The sequence below is a fragment of the Protopterus annectens genome, chromosome 4.part1 (assembly GCF_019279795.1).
Source record: "Protopterus annectens isolate FY-2018-M chromosome 4.part1, PAN1.0, whole genome shotgun sequence".
Taxonomy (NCBI): domain Eukaryota; kingdom Metazoa; phylum Chordata; order Ceratodontiformes; family Protopteridae; genus Protopterus; species Protopterus annectens.
This window is the reverse complement of record NC_056734.1, coordinates 510,691,279-510,708,233: the sequence shown is the minus strand read 5'-3', so window position 1 is coordinate 510,708,233 and position 16,955 is coordinate 510,691,279. Positions and strand designations below refer to the sequence as shown.

Sequence of the window (16,955 nt, the reverse complement as noted above, 5' to 3'; positions counted from 1 at the left end):
AGAATGACCTGATCTATGGACTTAAACCTCATCTGCAACATAATAGGACATGTTGGAGGGACAGGTATCTGCCTCAGAGATTACCTCCGCTCTGGAACAGACTTCCCATCCATGTGAAGCAGAGTTTTTCCCTAACTCAATTAAAGCATAATTTTTGACCAGTAGATGGGAAATCGAAAGTTTTCCCCTAGTCTATCACCTATGTCTCTTGTAAACAGAAGCAGCTTGTAAAGGCTTAACCACTCATAATCAAGCCTATATATATCCCTTAAAATAAGCCTAGGGCATCAAAACTTGTCACATACATTTAGGAAGTATGGCTAGGCTTAGAATAGCCCTCTGGGGTCATTAGCCTAATAATCACATGTGAACTGGAATGACCACAATGAGTTCTTACTTAAGAAATCAAGGGATTAAATCATAAATGTTACACAGACTATATCAAAGCCTTGTTTCTCTTCTTGGTATCTTACAGGCCACTGAGAGGAGATCTCTGCATCATGTATTGAGCCTCAACAGGCCATATTCTGTCAGACCTACTTGGAAGTCCAGTGGTAGTATCAACACATGATCACGATATCTCACTCTCTTTTGTAATGTAAATAGGACATGTTGGAGGGTATGTATCACAAAGAATATCACACCTATAGAACTGTCTTCCACGCCACACAAAGCAAACTTCTCTTACTCTACTCAAATGTAATCTGGATGAATGGATGGGAAACCACAAATGAACCCCCTGTTTAGCACCCATGTCCCTTATGGATAGGAGCAACAAGTAAATGTACCAACACATGCTTATTCTGCCTGCCTCTGAGTTATTCATGCAGAAAATTAGTGTTAAAAAACTACCATGGGAAATGTAAGGCTAAGCTCATAAGATCCTCATAGATCCATAGCCTAGTAAGTCCTTGTCGACAGAAGATGCCCAGACGATTTAACAAGTAAAGGAAGAAATAGAGATAAGTAGATGTACAAAATTTCAGCCTATATTAAAACAGACAATAGGAAAAAAATGAAAAAAATGGATAAGACCTTCCACCGAGCATTCAGTTCAACTTACACAGTAGATTCAAAGGGCATCACAAATACTGTCTGTAATAACTGGAAAGTAGTTTTTCAGAAATCAGGAGTTAGCTAAAATAAAGCTGGAAATTTCTAGTTTTGTTAATAACAAAGGCTGACAGTCAGACATTTTTACAACACCTAGGAGTGAGAGCGTAAGTACAAAAGGAAAATATGGTACCTTTCCTTGCGGGTCCTGCTGTTATTGTCGATACATAAATAATTCTTCCTATTTTAATGTAGCAAATAATGAGAAAGTGTTTGCAGCTAATGGACAATGCACATATTATATGAAAGTTATTATATACCTAGCTATATGTTTTATCCTGTGACAGTTATGTTGACAAATCTGTATGGAAATTATCAGAAAAGAATGGACACAGTTATGCAAGTATATAACAGAACATTAATAACTTAGCGAAGTACACTATGAGTTACGGCTTTTATTTGAATAATTGTGTTTTTGTTATTGTAAAATGTGTTTTTTGATATCCATACAAATTATTATGAAAAATATTTGAAAACCAAAGAATTATTTTGACAACTCACTCTTTATTATTAAATTAGGCTTTAACAATGTGATTAGTATAAAGGGAGGTTTACTGAGTTCTAAGTCATGGATTGGCTCAGTATAATCATGATTTTTTTAAAGGCTTAAACATTTGGTTTTAATTGATGGATTTTATTCTGAAGACATATTTTTAATGAAAGCAGTCTGCTGTCCCAACGTGCATTTCTAAAGCAACCTTGAGCTGTATAAATGCTGCATTCCTGGGAGAAACAGACATGACACACATGACACTACTAGCTAATGCAGTGTAATACCAGCAGTAGGTGCTTGGTGGGCTTATACCTCATGTGTGTTGCACCCAGTACTGCCTTTAAATGTTACCCAAAAGGTGAAGCAGAGTTGCTTCCCTCCCCCAGTGATGGGTGAACCGTCTGTCACTATTATTAATGTTTAAAAAGCACACACAGGCAGCTTTGTGGTCTGTGTACTTTGCCTGACTGCTAATTTTATTGTATTTTTATTTGAACTTGTATCATTTAATACAATTGAAATTCATTAGTTCTAGAGCTATAAGCAATAATGCACTGTCTGTACTGCTTTCAGTACCTGACGATTGTTGTGTCTCTGAATTCCTGGTTGTAGGCCCACAATAATTCAAGATGAGGCTTACTGGAGGCTAGTGGCCTATGTTATACTGCAGGGGACTGTAGACATTTTCTGTAAGTGGTGTCCGCAATGTCATCCTTGATATCTCTGAAAGAAGCAGAGACAAACAGGATTACAGCTTGGAGTGGAATTTAGGTATAGTACTGCTACTTCACAGTGCATGTTATTCCCTGTGCAACAGTCTGCATATCACCCCTGTGCCAGTGTGGCTGGTTTTACCAGTTTCAGTTTCCTCCCACATCCCAAAGATCTTTTGTACGTGAATTGAAAATCCTCAAAATTGCTGATAGATGCATGTGTCTCCTGTGATACAATGGTATCCCATCTAGAATTAGTTTCTGTGCCTGTACCCACTAAGTGCGAGGATGGGTTTCATCTGCCCCGCAGCCCTAAAATAGAATAGCTGGTAAGGGACTGAATGTTTTATGGCAGCATTTGCATTAGAGATTGACATTGCAAAGTAATAAATAGCATCCTTAGAGTACAGTGTTTATACTCACTCTAACTGCAAGTCTCTGCATGAATCTCATACTGTACTTACTTTACCATCAAACACAGGATAAAAGTGAAAGGCACAATCTACAAGTAAGACAAACCTTGGAAAATATCAGGACATCAGCAGTCCCGACAGAAAGCTACAATCACATGTAGTAAGGCATATGAGGAGAGGGCAGATCTACTGAGGAGTAATTCACTTATTCATCACACAAAGGTTATGATTGTTGCCAAAGAAATTATCCGCCCCTGTAGTGTCTTTGTTAGACAATGCCAGCCTGATAAAACCTACTAATATAATGAAGCAAGGAAAGGAAATTATGAAGGTGTTACTGATCAATGCTAGGAGCCTAAAGAAGAAATTTCACTCCCTGCAAGCCCTTCTCACCTGGGTGATTTAGGCACCTGTGTAGTTACTGAGACATGGTTTAAAATGGAAAGCACTCTGGCTCTGCAGCATCTTCACACATTTAGACCAGCTCTTGCATTGGAGGGGAAAAAAGATGGAGGTGTCCTAATCTTCATCCAAAAGAAACTCACATCAAGGCTGGTAAAGTATCATGATGCACTAGAGCTTCTTGAAGACCATATAACCATCAGAGCAGTCCCATGTAGAACTCCCTCTGTGACACTCATAAGCAGCAATGTCTGGTTACAGGAACTGGAATCTCTCAGTATTAACCCCAGTATCATTTTCCTAGGTGATCTAAACTATCCAACTATAAAACGTTAATAGCTACACCACTACTAGTGTGCATTCCTGGACTTGTCAATGCAGATACCCTAGAAACATTAATCCGAGTTCTGCCTGGGGGAATAACATATTGAATCTTGCCTTTACTAACATGAGGACACCTTGCACCATGCCCAGGGCATCTTCATCACTTGTTAGATCTGACCATAAAGCCATCTCCTTTGAAATAAAATTGAAGACAGACCCCTTCTACCCAAGCAGCCTTTAGAAATTTCTCTAAGACCAACCATCTATTCCTAAATGATACATTAGCAAGTTCAAAATCCCCACCAAATCCAGTTAACTCCACTTAGTATGCAGAAACATGCACCGCCACACTATACCAACATGCAAACAAATGCGGAGATGCAGCTGTAGCCTGTAGGAACAAGGGCAGGGCAAACCCCAAAAAACAAATCCCCATATGGTGAAATCATAATATCAACAATCTTTACAGTAAAAGGAAGAGAATTTTGTCCAAATGAAAGAAAAATAATTGCCAGAATGAAACCGCCCTCATTGCTGAAATAAGCAAACAATTAATTAGCTTAATAAAATCCACCAAAACCAAGACTGAGGCCACCCAAGCGCGGACAATCAGAAGGCCTTTTTTAATTATATTCATAATCTCAGGAGCCCAACACGGCAATGCCTCTAGCTGATTTCACTGTGAATGAAGTTACCTATGCTAAGGCTAAATTCAGCTCAAATTTAACGCCTCTCTCCTTTCACTCTATTCCACAAGATATACCTGAAACTAACTTGCAATTAGCTATCACATGAGACCATACCATAAAAATGTTATCAAATGTTAAAAATACTGCATTGATGGGTCCTGACAACATCCCTGGTTGCACCTTAAATTGCATGAAGCATGGTTTTTATCCACCCCCCACCAACACTGTTCAGTCTCACCCTCCATACAGGCTTTGTAACAAGTGAATCGAGAATAGTTACAGTCACTCCCCTGCATAAAGGAGGACCTATTCCACTCCTTGGTGATTACTGACCTGAAAGTCTGACCAGCCTCATATACAAGAATGTTGGACCCATCTCAGTTTGGATTCATCAAGGGCAGATCATGCTTACTCAGCCTGATGCACTTTTTTGAAAAGGTCACCAAAGCAATGGAGAAAGTTAAAATAGTATATACTGCATACCTTGACCCGGCCAAAACTTTTGGCCCTACTCAGGCATAGTAGAAACGTTAAATAAACTGGGAATAAACCCCTACATCACCTGCTGGACTAGCAACTGTCTCACAGATAAAATGCAGAGATCATCAAAATAGGGGACAATACCTCCACAAAGAGACCAGTTACCAGTGTAGTCCCCAGGGGTTCAGTGCTGGTACCCAGCCTGTTTGGCATCTAAGTAAAAGCCAATACTACAGGACTCTGGCTGAGTAAGTTTGCTGATGACTGCAAGCCAGGAACAGTCATTGAATGGTTAAGGTGTTAGCCTTACAAACACAAGGTGCAGGGTTTGAGTCTCACAAGGGATAATTGGCTAGGCTTAAAATGGCTCACAAGGGCAGTTAACTTAGTACTGTTGTATGAACCTATGAACCTAAGTGACTTAGCCATCCAACTTGAAAAGTAGGGACTTGATTTTCTATTTCTTTAACTTCTTCATTACTAATCCTCTTTTCTACCCCCCCCCCTTTGTTGTCTTATTTTTGTACTGCAAAATGTTCCATATCTGGATGCCTTTACGTGTATTTCTCTCCAAATATTTTTGGTGCTTCTTATTTTGTATTGGTTTGTTTTGCTTTCTTGTTTGCATAAATATTGTACCATTTTAAATCTTTTTTCCCCATATCCTAGATAAATAAATGGTTCCAGAATCATGGACTAAAACTAAATGCTAAAAATTGCATTATTGTGTCCTTTGGGAAGTTATCCACCATAGGGAACTATCACATTGGAGTTATGTGGACAGTGACTTAATGTTCAACAAACATGTGTCCACTGTCAAAAGAAAATTAATTTATATTATGCAGCTTATAAACAAATGAATTGCAAATAAATCTAGAGATGTCATTGTCCCCCCTTTACTCAGCCCTCATTAGGAAATTCATTGAGTATAAGTCCCCATGTCCAGACACATGAAACAACTGGAATGCCCACAGAGGTACCTTGCTAAAAGGATACAAGGCCTAAACAATATGACCTACATGGGCTGACTAAAAACCTGTCATTACACTCAGTATCCTACAGACTGCTATGTGGTGACTTGTGTCTGGTATACAAGGCATCCTTTGACCTAATACTGATGGACTTACTTCAAATCAGAAAATGAAATGTCATCACAAATACTCTGTCCATGGAGCTGAACCTCTTTTGCAGCATCAACAGAATGGTTTGGAGAGACAGATGTAGCTCACATGGAATACCATTGCTCTGGAACAGACTTCCCCATCCATGTAGAACAACACTCATCCCTGTCCAACTTGGATATATGTATGAGTAATAGAAATTTTACTCCAGTACTGCCCCTTGTACTACTAATGGACAGAGGCAGGTCCTAAATGCCTTATCCCTTGCATGAGTCCCTTCAAATTATCTATGGTATGATCTCAGTTATTCTCACTAAGGGTGAAAAATAATTATTGACTATGGGATGGGTAAGGCTAAGCCAACACCAAACTGGATAGGTTAATTAAAACACCAAAGGGAAACTGGCTTGGCTTAAAATAGCCCATAGTATTTACCTATGTACCTGGGGCAGAAACCCATTTGCTCACCACATGCAGACAAAATGGTGAAAATGCAGACAAAGAACCCTGCAGCAGGCAGTGTCCAGCTTTACCTTGTTCAAACACACCAGACAAAGCAGAGTGGAGATTAAATGACGGAGAGAATGTGGCCTCTTCTTCATTGGCATAGTGACAAGTCACGTTATGTGTTCTACAGTTTCCCCTATCACATACTAAAATAATTATCAGTAACAAGTACTGAATCATCTTGAAATTAGTCATTCCCCTTAACCATGTGCAAAAAGCCAGTCATAACTGTAGTATGAATCCCAGTGACAAATGTTTAATGTAGACTAAAAAAATACTGCAGCAAGCTGTAAAACCATCTCACCGACTTAAATATTTTGTAGGCAAACATCCGTGTATAGGCTGTCATGATCAGTGTGGTGTTCTGTGGAGTCCATCGTATTTACACAAGACCTCTAAACAGAATGCACTTCCCAGCAGCAATATAATTTTACCCATTGTTATTTTACACAGAATAATCGGTAACTGATTAAAGTGTCTGACTGCATATTGCCATGGTGTACTGCAGTCCTTTGACTGCTGTGTATATCCACAACATAGTGCAGCGGCTATAGCCCAAACTATTTATCAAAAATCACTGTAGCTCCTATTTACAAAAAGTGAAGACTGCCTGCACAGTCTGAAGGTAATGTCAGCTGTTTTATATGGTAACCTTGCAAGAAATAAACTGAGTATGATGCCAGCAATACCTGTATGGTACAAACAATACATTTCAAAAGGAGCGCAGACAGCGAGTTTTAAACAGGGTTCTAATTTGGATGCTTTCCTGTCTGGAAGTGTTCTTGGAAGTGTTCTGTCTTGTCCAAACTTTAAAATAGTCTTGCCAGATAATTTCTACCTGGTCACTTATAGTATTCTTTGTACACATTTAACCCAGAAGTTGTGATTGTCTGGTAATGCAAATCAGCTGACATTGCTTGGGGCTCAGTTCGTCTGATGGTACAGAAGGCAGTAAGTCTGATTCCACTGCCAGCGATCTACATTTAGAAATGTTCTTATATTGATAGCAGGGTACGCCTGAATGATACATATCTGAAGTTGTTGGTCTGGCTCCTGTCTGGTGAGGCTGCACAGCAATGGGTTTGTGACTGTACTGCATGACTCCTGGGTAAGGCCCAGGAGGTTCTGCATACAAGATAATGTAAAACTCAGATGGCACACAGGTATCTTTACATTACAGTTGATGTTATTACATGCCCCCCATCTTGGATCACACCCCCAACTCGAAAACACCATTGAAATATTAGAAAAACTCATTCTAGAGTGTTCAACATATACTGTATAAAAAAATGGACTTCTTGGAGGGATAGGTTCATTACCCAAAAGGATTACTTACCTGTGGAATAAACTTCCTTTGCAAGGTAAATGGTGATTGAATTGGTTGACATAAATTTACCCTGGGGATAGTGTTATGGCCCTTATCAAGAAGGGATGTTGGCCTACTGGTGACACTTCCTAGGGTACATGGCTAGACTATACATCATTGTTCAAACCATCTGGCTAGTACAAATGTATGAAGCTATGACTGAAATCCCTTACACTGCTAACAATGTTCCTGCTGCCTGCCATGAACAAGAACCACAGCAGAGAAGTACATTAGCCCCCTTTGAAGGTCTGCCATGCCACAAGTCCTAAATCAGATAGCACTGAAGTAGATTTATTGGGGAGTGGAGAATTGGGGGCAGACAATTATTAGAAACAAAAGCAGGAAGTGAATCCAAAAAAGAAGCTTAGGACAGTTGTCTAATACTGTACTAGCATACTTTGCTCTTTTTCCACACTTTACACAATATGTCTGTCAGCATGGTCTTAGAGTATGTATATCTAATGTCTGTAGGTCTTGAATTACATGCTTTGATTAAATGTAAAAGCCACATGTGCAGCATATTTCTGTGTAGATTTATTGGCAGGCAAATTTATAAATTCGGTGAGTAGCATGTTTCTTTACAGACAGACAAGTGGAGTAATGGATAATGCAATAGCAAAAGAATGTAGCATGTTTCTGGGCACAGAGCTCATTTATGATCAGTAAGGGATGCAGTCAGTATCAGCAGTAAATAATGTGTAGGAGCAATGGCATCCTGAAATACTGTTCATGTAATCGCATAGTATGTAAAAATGATACAATTCCTCTACTCACATCCTTCTGTAAATGTATGTTATGATTGAATACATTGTAGCTTAATCCACATTCCTGAGGGAATAATCCAGTGAACTGGAATGCTTCAGAGAGCTGTTATATAAACAAAGCTAAAATGTAGTTACTAAAAGACATGCACATAAAATACCAGTAGAAGCAGCTTAAGCATCTTGTAACTTTGTGTGCACTTTGTTTTTATTCTTCATTAACATGCTTAATCTAGCTCCGGATCATGGGAGAGCTTGAATTTATCCTGGTCCTCAATGGGCCAAAGACAATGAAGCAAATTTTAAATGGGGCGCCTTTTCCTCAAAGGGCACAAACATGCAGTCACTTGTCTAGGCTTACACACACACGCACACACACACACACACACACACACACACACACACACACACACACACACACCCCATGGCATGCAAACCTGCAGACAATTTGGAGCATCGCCAATTCACTTAGAGCATGTCTTTGATACAGGAGGAAGCCATAGCATCTGGTGTAAATGAACATAGCCTTCCTCCCATCACAGGCACTCAGCAAAAACTGGAGAGCCAAGTGCTGTCAGGCTTCAAAACTATAACTGCAGTACAACCGGGTTACCTTCTTTTATTTTAGTTTAGCTATTTTGTAACTCTTGTTTATCATTTGCTTGCTTGAACTTCACCTGTTTTATAAAATGCTTTATGATAAAATCCTATAATACAGCTGAAATGAACTCATTTAAACTGAGCTATAAGAGTTAGATGTCTATCTCTATTTTTAATGTAAAATAAACAGATAGATACTTCTATCCTGGTCATTATATTTATTTTTCTCTGGAAAATAGCTTCCTTTAGCATGTTAGAAATGTATTAAACTCGGCTGAGTCCACAGTGTTGTAAGGAATACTATGTCAAAGTTAACTCCTTTCAGTAACTGCATACTTACTCCTGTCAGATTTCTTTTGTTGAACATGGGGATCCTGGAGCAATCTACATAAGGCATACTGGAGATCCTGCCCTATTTACACTGCAAAGGGCAATGGGCATTTCTAGAGATGGTAGCAGAACAGAAGTGTCCCTTGGTATTCCTGTAAAGTGCCATCTCTCTCACTGAATTCCCCAGCATGGAAAGCACACAATGATTACAGATGGGGCCTAATGCAAGATGACAGCCTATTTTATCCTGCAGGGTACAGTGAACATTCCCTGACAGCAGAGTTCAAAACAAAAGTGCTTGATAGTATCCTTACAAGACTGCCTTTTTTAATTTCTCCAAGTCTTTTGGGTTTCTATTACCATGACAGGAATGGACCCCATTCCTAAGTCAAAGTACAATTAAAGTTCATGAAATTAGTATTGCTCCATTCTTTGATGTCAGCCAAAAGTGCTCTTCTCTGCACCTGCAATGTGCCCAGTAATGACTCCTCCTGTAATTCGTATGGGGTTACATGTATTAGTAACATATCTAAATACAATTGTGAATTCTTTTTAATAAGACCCATTGCTCCTGCTACTATTGGAACTGTCTGGGTATCTTTCTTCCACATTGCTCTCTTTTCTGCCTGCAGATCCTGATATTTTATGACTCTGTGTTTCTCTGTACGTAAGACACTGTAGTCATTGGGTGTGGTGATTTCAATGATCAATGCTACTTTTGTCTTCTTTTCATGGACCACTATATCCAGTTTTCTATCATCTGTCTTTTGAACTATTGGTAATGGGTGATCCCACGTGATGTAAACTTCATCATTTTCTGTGATGCTTTGTGGCTCATGCTTCAAGTGTTTTAAGCCACTTCAACACCATAATGTTTGCACAATCCCCAGTGCAACAGTCTTGCCATATTGTTATGTCTTTCAGTATATAGTCCTTCTGCTATTAGTATGAAACAACCAGCAACAAGGTGTGCAACTGTTTCCAGTTTGGTTTTACAAAACCTAAATTTGTCTGTTTCTCCCACATGTTTAGTGGGCTTTGTAAATCAGCGTGCATGTAGCCCACTATCTTGGGCCACCAATATTAACCTTTCATCTCTTTGTTTGAATTCACCTTTCCTTAACCATTCCTGCATTCGTTCCTGATCAACATGAGTTTCTTCCAGAAGTTTTCTATATGTGTAACTATATTTCTGAATTTTCCACATTTCTTGCCTTCTCATCTGATCCTTCACTTTATATTCTTTCTTTTGTTTTTTTGCACATTCAGTTGCTGCCTGATTTTATCTACTTCTGGTTTGATTTCCATTCCTGCTTGATGCCAATATGTTTCTGCTAGATTAAGCAGAGAAGCCATCTTAGATTTATTTTCCTCATGTTTTAAAACTTTCACTACATTTATCCCTGGGATAATAATTTGTCCTTTATCATGGCTTAATTGCAAAGTGGTCTGCCACTGTTTCATGGTCACTGTAATGTAGTTGATCAGTGTAGGGTGTATCTTACACATTTCCAAGCACTCTCTTATCCATGAATGTGGGATACTATCAAATGCTGTTTTGTAGTCTATCCATGCCATACTTAGTTTCTTCCCCTTTTTACAGTTCTCCACTATGACTTTATTTAACAACAAATGATCTGTTGTTCCATATTATTTTCTTTTATTGCCCTTTCGGTCTACTGCTATAATTGAGTTTTCTTCTAAATGACTATAAATTCTGTTGGCGTCAGTTCCCATGCATAGTTTATATTCTGTCGGAAGGCAAGTTATTGCTTCATTCTCAATGGCTGTTACTTCAACCCATTTCATATCCTGTACCTTTAAACTTCTTATTCTTTCTTTTACTTCTATCCATGTAGGATCTTTGTTATGTTCCACAGGATCTTCATAGACACTTCTCCAAAATGTATTTATTTCTTCTTTTTTTGGCGGTCTTTCAATTCCTTTTACCTTATTCCCCAATTCTTTATAAAACTTTTTGGGTCATCAATAAATTGCTTATTTTATACTTTTCCTTTTATATTTTTCTGCATATCTTCTAAGTTTACAGAGATTTTTAATTTTATATTTGGATAGTGCATGATAGATTCTGATCTGTTCTAATACTGCACATTGCTTTTATCATGTCTATCTTTCTTAATATTTATGTTGATCTGTTCCCTCTTCTATATTCCTCTAACAGTGATGCTTCTTGTCTTAATTGCTTTTATAGTTTCCTTTAGTCGATATTTCCATGGTGGTATTTTTCCCGTTCCTTTCCCTCACTACCCTGTGTTCTTGTGGTAGAACTTTATCAGTTATTAATTTAGCTGCACAGTAATATATCCTGTTTACTTCTGTTATATCACATGGATCTCTATGAACAGTCCTAATTACTGTGTTCATTTGTTTTATCAAACTTCTTTTTGAGTTTTATTGACCTTCTGCAGTCTGTTTCTTTCATTGATCTTAATATGTCTATCTATTCATTTGTTTTATCAAACTTCTTTTTGAGTTTTATTGACCTTCTGCAGTCTGTTTCTTTCATTGATCTTAATATGTCTATCTATAGCTATTAAATCAAACAACTCTTTTCTTAACTCATTTTCTTCTAAACTGAGGGACATTTTTTGTTTTCCATTTCCTGTGGGCATTCTATAGAAAGTTCTATAGCAACTTCCTGTGTCACATTCTCTTCAGTTTCATCCTGTGTCTTCTGTTGTTCTGTCATATGGGAACTCACTGGCCTATCACTCCTCAACATTGACTGCATCAGAGTTTCCACAGATTCCTGTTCCTTCCCTTGCTTTTCAGCTTCAAGTGAATGTTTATACTGATTTCCTATGGAAGGCTCCAAAATATCTTCATATGGCACCTGACCAATTGCTTCCCATTCCACTGGTTTCCCCTTAATTTGGATGCCCATTGCTCTATCATGTTGTGGTACTTTATGAATTAGACATTCTACACTGAATCCTTCACTTCACAGGTACTTCATAAACTCAGTTTCTATTTCCTTAACTTCTCCATTACTAATCTCCTTTTCTACTTTTCCTCTTTGTTTTACTTTTTGTATTGTAAAGTTTTCCATGTCTGGATTCCTTTGCCTGTATTTCTCTTCAAATATCTTTGGTGCTGCTCTTTTTGTATTGGTTCTTTTGGTTTCACCTTTGCATAAATATTAAATCTGTTTTTCTTTCCCATGTCCATATTTCTTTTTCAGATTCTCAAGATCTTTCTACTTCTCCTAACTTTGGGGACTCGCTCCATCATGCTGTGATGTACCTGTGTTAGACCCTCTACACCAAATCCTTCACTTCGCAGGCACTCCATAACATCAACTTCTATTTTTTAACTTCTACTTTAATAATCTTCTTTTCTACATTCCCTCTTTGTGATATTATTTTTTTTTATTGTGAAATTTTCCATATCTGGATGCCTTTGCCTGTATTTCTCTTTGAATATCTGTGGAACTGCCTTCTTTATATTGATTAATTTGTCTTTCTCCTTTGCATAAATATTACACCTTATCAAATCTCTTTCTTTCCCATGTCCATATTTTTTATACTTTTTAAAAATCTCCAGGTTTTGTTGTTTATATTTTTACACTTCTTCAGATGCTTTTTTTCCAAACAGATCAAAGTTTCTTGCTCTATATACTGTTTTTCACAAATCTGTTGTATTAATGAAAACAAATTTTTATTTGAAGCTTCTGACAGTTTTTCTTGTTAAAGTATTTTTCTTTCCTCTAATTTCTCTTAATCATTTTGTATATCTTGTGTCTGGAAATTCTAGGCTTTTTGCATAACAGTAACAATACCTAATTTATTTCTTGTCCGCAATAGTCTACTTTATTACTTTATTGTCTTTATGGTTCTTCTTTGGCCTATCGGTTTTTGTGATTTTTGTGGACTACTGCTTCCTTCTACAACAGGGCCTGGCCTGGCCTGGCCCCATTGTAGGAATGTTTTTGTATTTTGAAGATTCTACACTATCATCTTTTCCTTTCTTGGCACTAGTGTGCATACAAGGATTGGGCACATTTTTATCCTGGGTCTTGTGCACCCAGCTTTTTTCATTTTTAACCTACTTTTGTCGATGATATATGCTATATAAATACAGTATATATATCAGTGTCGTCCTGGTGAGATTTTATGAAAAAATGGGTCCACCTCATGAAGGTACTCACCAAGACTTGAGGATGAATTCAATTTCAGCAGTACTACCCTTTGCTTGCTGACTTATCATCGCTCCATTCGGACTTCTGTTTGAATTCCATAATGTGACTTAAGAGCTCAAAGGAAGTTGGTACAAATTTGATATTTAAGGGTCAAGAGATTTTATCCAGATATCCATTCCAACTGCTTTCTGTCAGAATTCGCCAGGTGGAGGAAAGAAGCCTGCAGTGATTCTGGTTGGTTAAGAATAATTAAAGAAGTATATCCCATGAATTTGTGTGTGTGTGTGTGTGTGTGTGTGTGTGTGTGTGTGTGTGTGTGGGGTTGTTTTATTATTCAGCAGTATACAGTGGATACATTGCTTATCCTCCTGATATACATACTACAGTGCCTGCAGTCTCTAGACAATGACCTTATCAGGTATCTACAATCATAATGTAATCAGTCACACTGAAGGCAATCATTCTGACTGAATGCATGGCCACTCCTTGCCCATGCTCCATGTATGGGGAACACTCACTGTTACTTATTGATATATAGAGAACATCCCTGTTTATGCCTGAGATGCATTTTGTGCTCCGGGCGATGTGTGCACATCACTGTCCTATTAACACAGCAGCTCAGTGTTTGAGTATTTAGTAGCACACAGCTTTTCAAACGTAGCATCATTTGCTATGGCTGCAGGAATCCAACAACTGACAAGCAGTGCATATGTACAGTGCCTCTTGAATGTTAGGAATGAGATGAAGTATTTTTGCTAAACCTGAATGTGTAACACCTGAGTAATTGAATATGTTCAAATTTTATAAAGTAAAAAACATAAGCTTGTCACAGAAAAACACTTTTCAGCAGCACCTCTGCACCCACAGAATTTCTCAGATTCCAGATGTAAGGACTCTGAAGTCATCTGATTTGGAGTGAGAGAAGTATTTCTGTATACGTGTAGTAGTAAAGTGTATATTTAGTATTCAGGAAATGCGGAGTTGGACAGTCCCTGTGGGAAAAAATCTTTCCTGAAGAGTGAAATGAGGCCATCTTCCCTTCTTAACATTTTCCTCCTGATCAACTGTAATGGTAGCCTAGGTCAAGTCCTGAGAGCAGGGCCTAGGTCAAGTCCTGAGAGCAGGGCCTAGGTCAAGTCCTGAGAGCAGGGCCTAGGTCAAGTCCTGAGAGCAGGGCCTAGGTCAAGTCCTGAGATCAGAGCCTAGGTCAAGTCCTGAGATCAGAGCCTAGGTCAAGTCCTGAGATCAGAGCCTAGGTCAAGTCCTGAGATCAGGGCCTAGGTCAAGCCCTGAGATCAGGTAAGTGCTGGCTACACACATTATAAAAATCTACTTAGCATATCTTTGTCAGAAGTACAAAATGAGTCACTCATTTCCTTCCATGTTTGTTCTGTATTTATCTGTGATTTCAGAACAGTTTTAGTTCATACTCCCTACTTGTACTTTTAGGTTTCTTACTGACCTGGAATCCCACCTGGAGGAGAATCTGCTTATGCCAAATACCTGTGAGATCTTACAGCACCATGCCAAGAACAACTTCTCTGTGTACATCGACTACATTCGCAACCAACCTTATCAAGATAGAACCTTCCATAATCTTATGTAAGTGTTGATGATTCCGTCACATGTATTAACTGACATCTGCATTACAGTGACAAGATCCAGGGATGTTTAAATCTTCAATCATTTGGGTGATGTTTGGAAGGAAAAATATTCCTGTTTTCAAACTGTTGTAACTATATCTTTAGTTTTATTGTTGTAGTTAGGGACATCTTGCCATTTTTATGTGATCATTTTTAATTATATTGGTAGGGGACTTGGTTCTAGAATATGCTACATATTTGAGATAATCTTTGTATGAATTTCCATGTTAGAGGAATTTTATTGTACAGGAAGCCTGTGATGGCAATCATCAGTCTTCTGTTGTATGTGTCTGGGGGGAGGTAGCCTAACATTAATTTGCTTGCAGACATTGACTATACTTTTTATTTTCTCACATTGCTTAGCACTCTTCACTCTGAGAAGTAAGAAGAAACAAGTCTGCTTATTTGCTCTTTACAGAATGTGGGTTCGGGCACCTTACCACGGCATTTACCTAGGCCTTTCTTCAGTGTTGGGGCACAGGGCATCAACTCATAAATAAAAGTTATCAGCTGATACCATACCCTAACAAATCCCTACCCTTGTCAACATATCATGAACACTCCTGAAGCAAGTCAGTTTCTTAAGAACTGAACAAGAACTTTCATTGTGTTTTTCCCCTTGACTGCTAAACAGGAAAGAGAAGCCACAGTTTGCAGAGGTGATTTCCAGATTACAAGAGGACCCAGGGTGTAACCGTCTTCCACTAAAATCCTTCCTTGTACTACCATTTCAGAGGCTGACACGCCTGAAGATTCTTGCAGAGGTAAGTGGATTTCTGTATGTGTTGCATTAGGGCGTGTAATAATTGTACAATATGACAGAAAAACAACATAACTAGAGCTCATCAAGTCTCTTTGTTTTGTCCTGCTTAGTATTAAAACTGCAGATCCTAACTATTTCCTACTTTACTTTTTTTTGCTCCTTTTTGACTTGTGTTTATCTTATGCATGTCTGAATTTATTCTGTAAATGCAGAAGAGAAGACTGAAGTTATGATGCTGATTGATCACTGCTGATGAGGTAGCTGGCCAGGGATAACTGTCAGGGCCAGTGTTGGCATTTTGGGGGTCTCCAACAAGTTTCAAGTTGGGGGTTCTACCCAGAAGAATGTACAGTATGACCACATTGCTGTCACACCTCCTTCCCTGTCAAGTTTGGCAGCACCATTTAACGATCACTGTATAGTGTTACTACATTCAGACCATTACAAAGACTTGTAGTGCCAAGGTACACACACTGATTGGCATTTAGTACCAATGTTACATTATGACAAGGTAGCCACTCAGAGCTACACACACACACACACACACACACACACACACACACACACACACACACACACACACACACACACACACTGATTGGCATTTAGTAGCAATGTTGTTACATTGCAACAAGCCTCTGTACCGCATCAATGTAGCCAGTTTCACAGAGGTACGCAGACACCTACACATACTCCCTCACATAGGATAAAGACAGCACTACAGCAAGACTGAACACCCAGACAGACTCACACACAGAGAACAGAGGCACCTACCTATACAGGACAGAGACACTATACAGGACAGAGGCACACAATACTCGGACAAAATTACAGCAAGAATGCACAGAGACCCACACAAGATGAAGGCAGCATTACAGCAGGACAGAACAGAGACATCCACACATACTCCCAAACATAAGATGATGACAGCACTATAGCAAGACTGAAATACACAAGACACAGTAGATAAATTGACCCCATCACACAAGACAGGGCAACAGCTACAGATGTGCAGAATAGTCACACTGCAGAGGTGCACATGACAGCCATGGGACAGACATAGAAAAGACTACAGGCA

The 16,955-nt window shown here is 38.7% G+C and overlaps 1 protein-coding gene across 2 annotated transcripts in view; it reads left to right on the top strand.

Annotated features, from left to right (window-relative positions):
• The window catches only part of LOC122800943 (ephexin-1-like), an 822,598-nt gene that overhangs the window by 633,195 nt on the left and 172,448 nt on the right, over nucleotides 1-16,955 (top strand). For both annotated transcript variants that reach the window (XM_044070328.1, XM_044070327.1), the window contains 2 exons: nucleotides 14,921-15,073; nucleotides 15,749-15,878. In XM_044070328.1, the coding sequence (XP_043926263.1) occupies nucleotides 14,921-15,073; nucleotides 15,749-15,878 (283 nt within the window). The remainder of the gene's footprint in view (nucleotides 1-14,920; nucleotides 15,074-15,748; nucleotides 15,879-16,955) is intronic.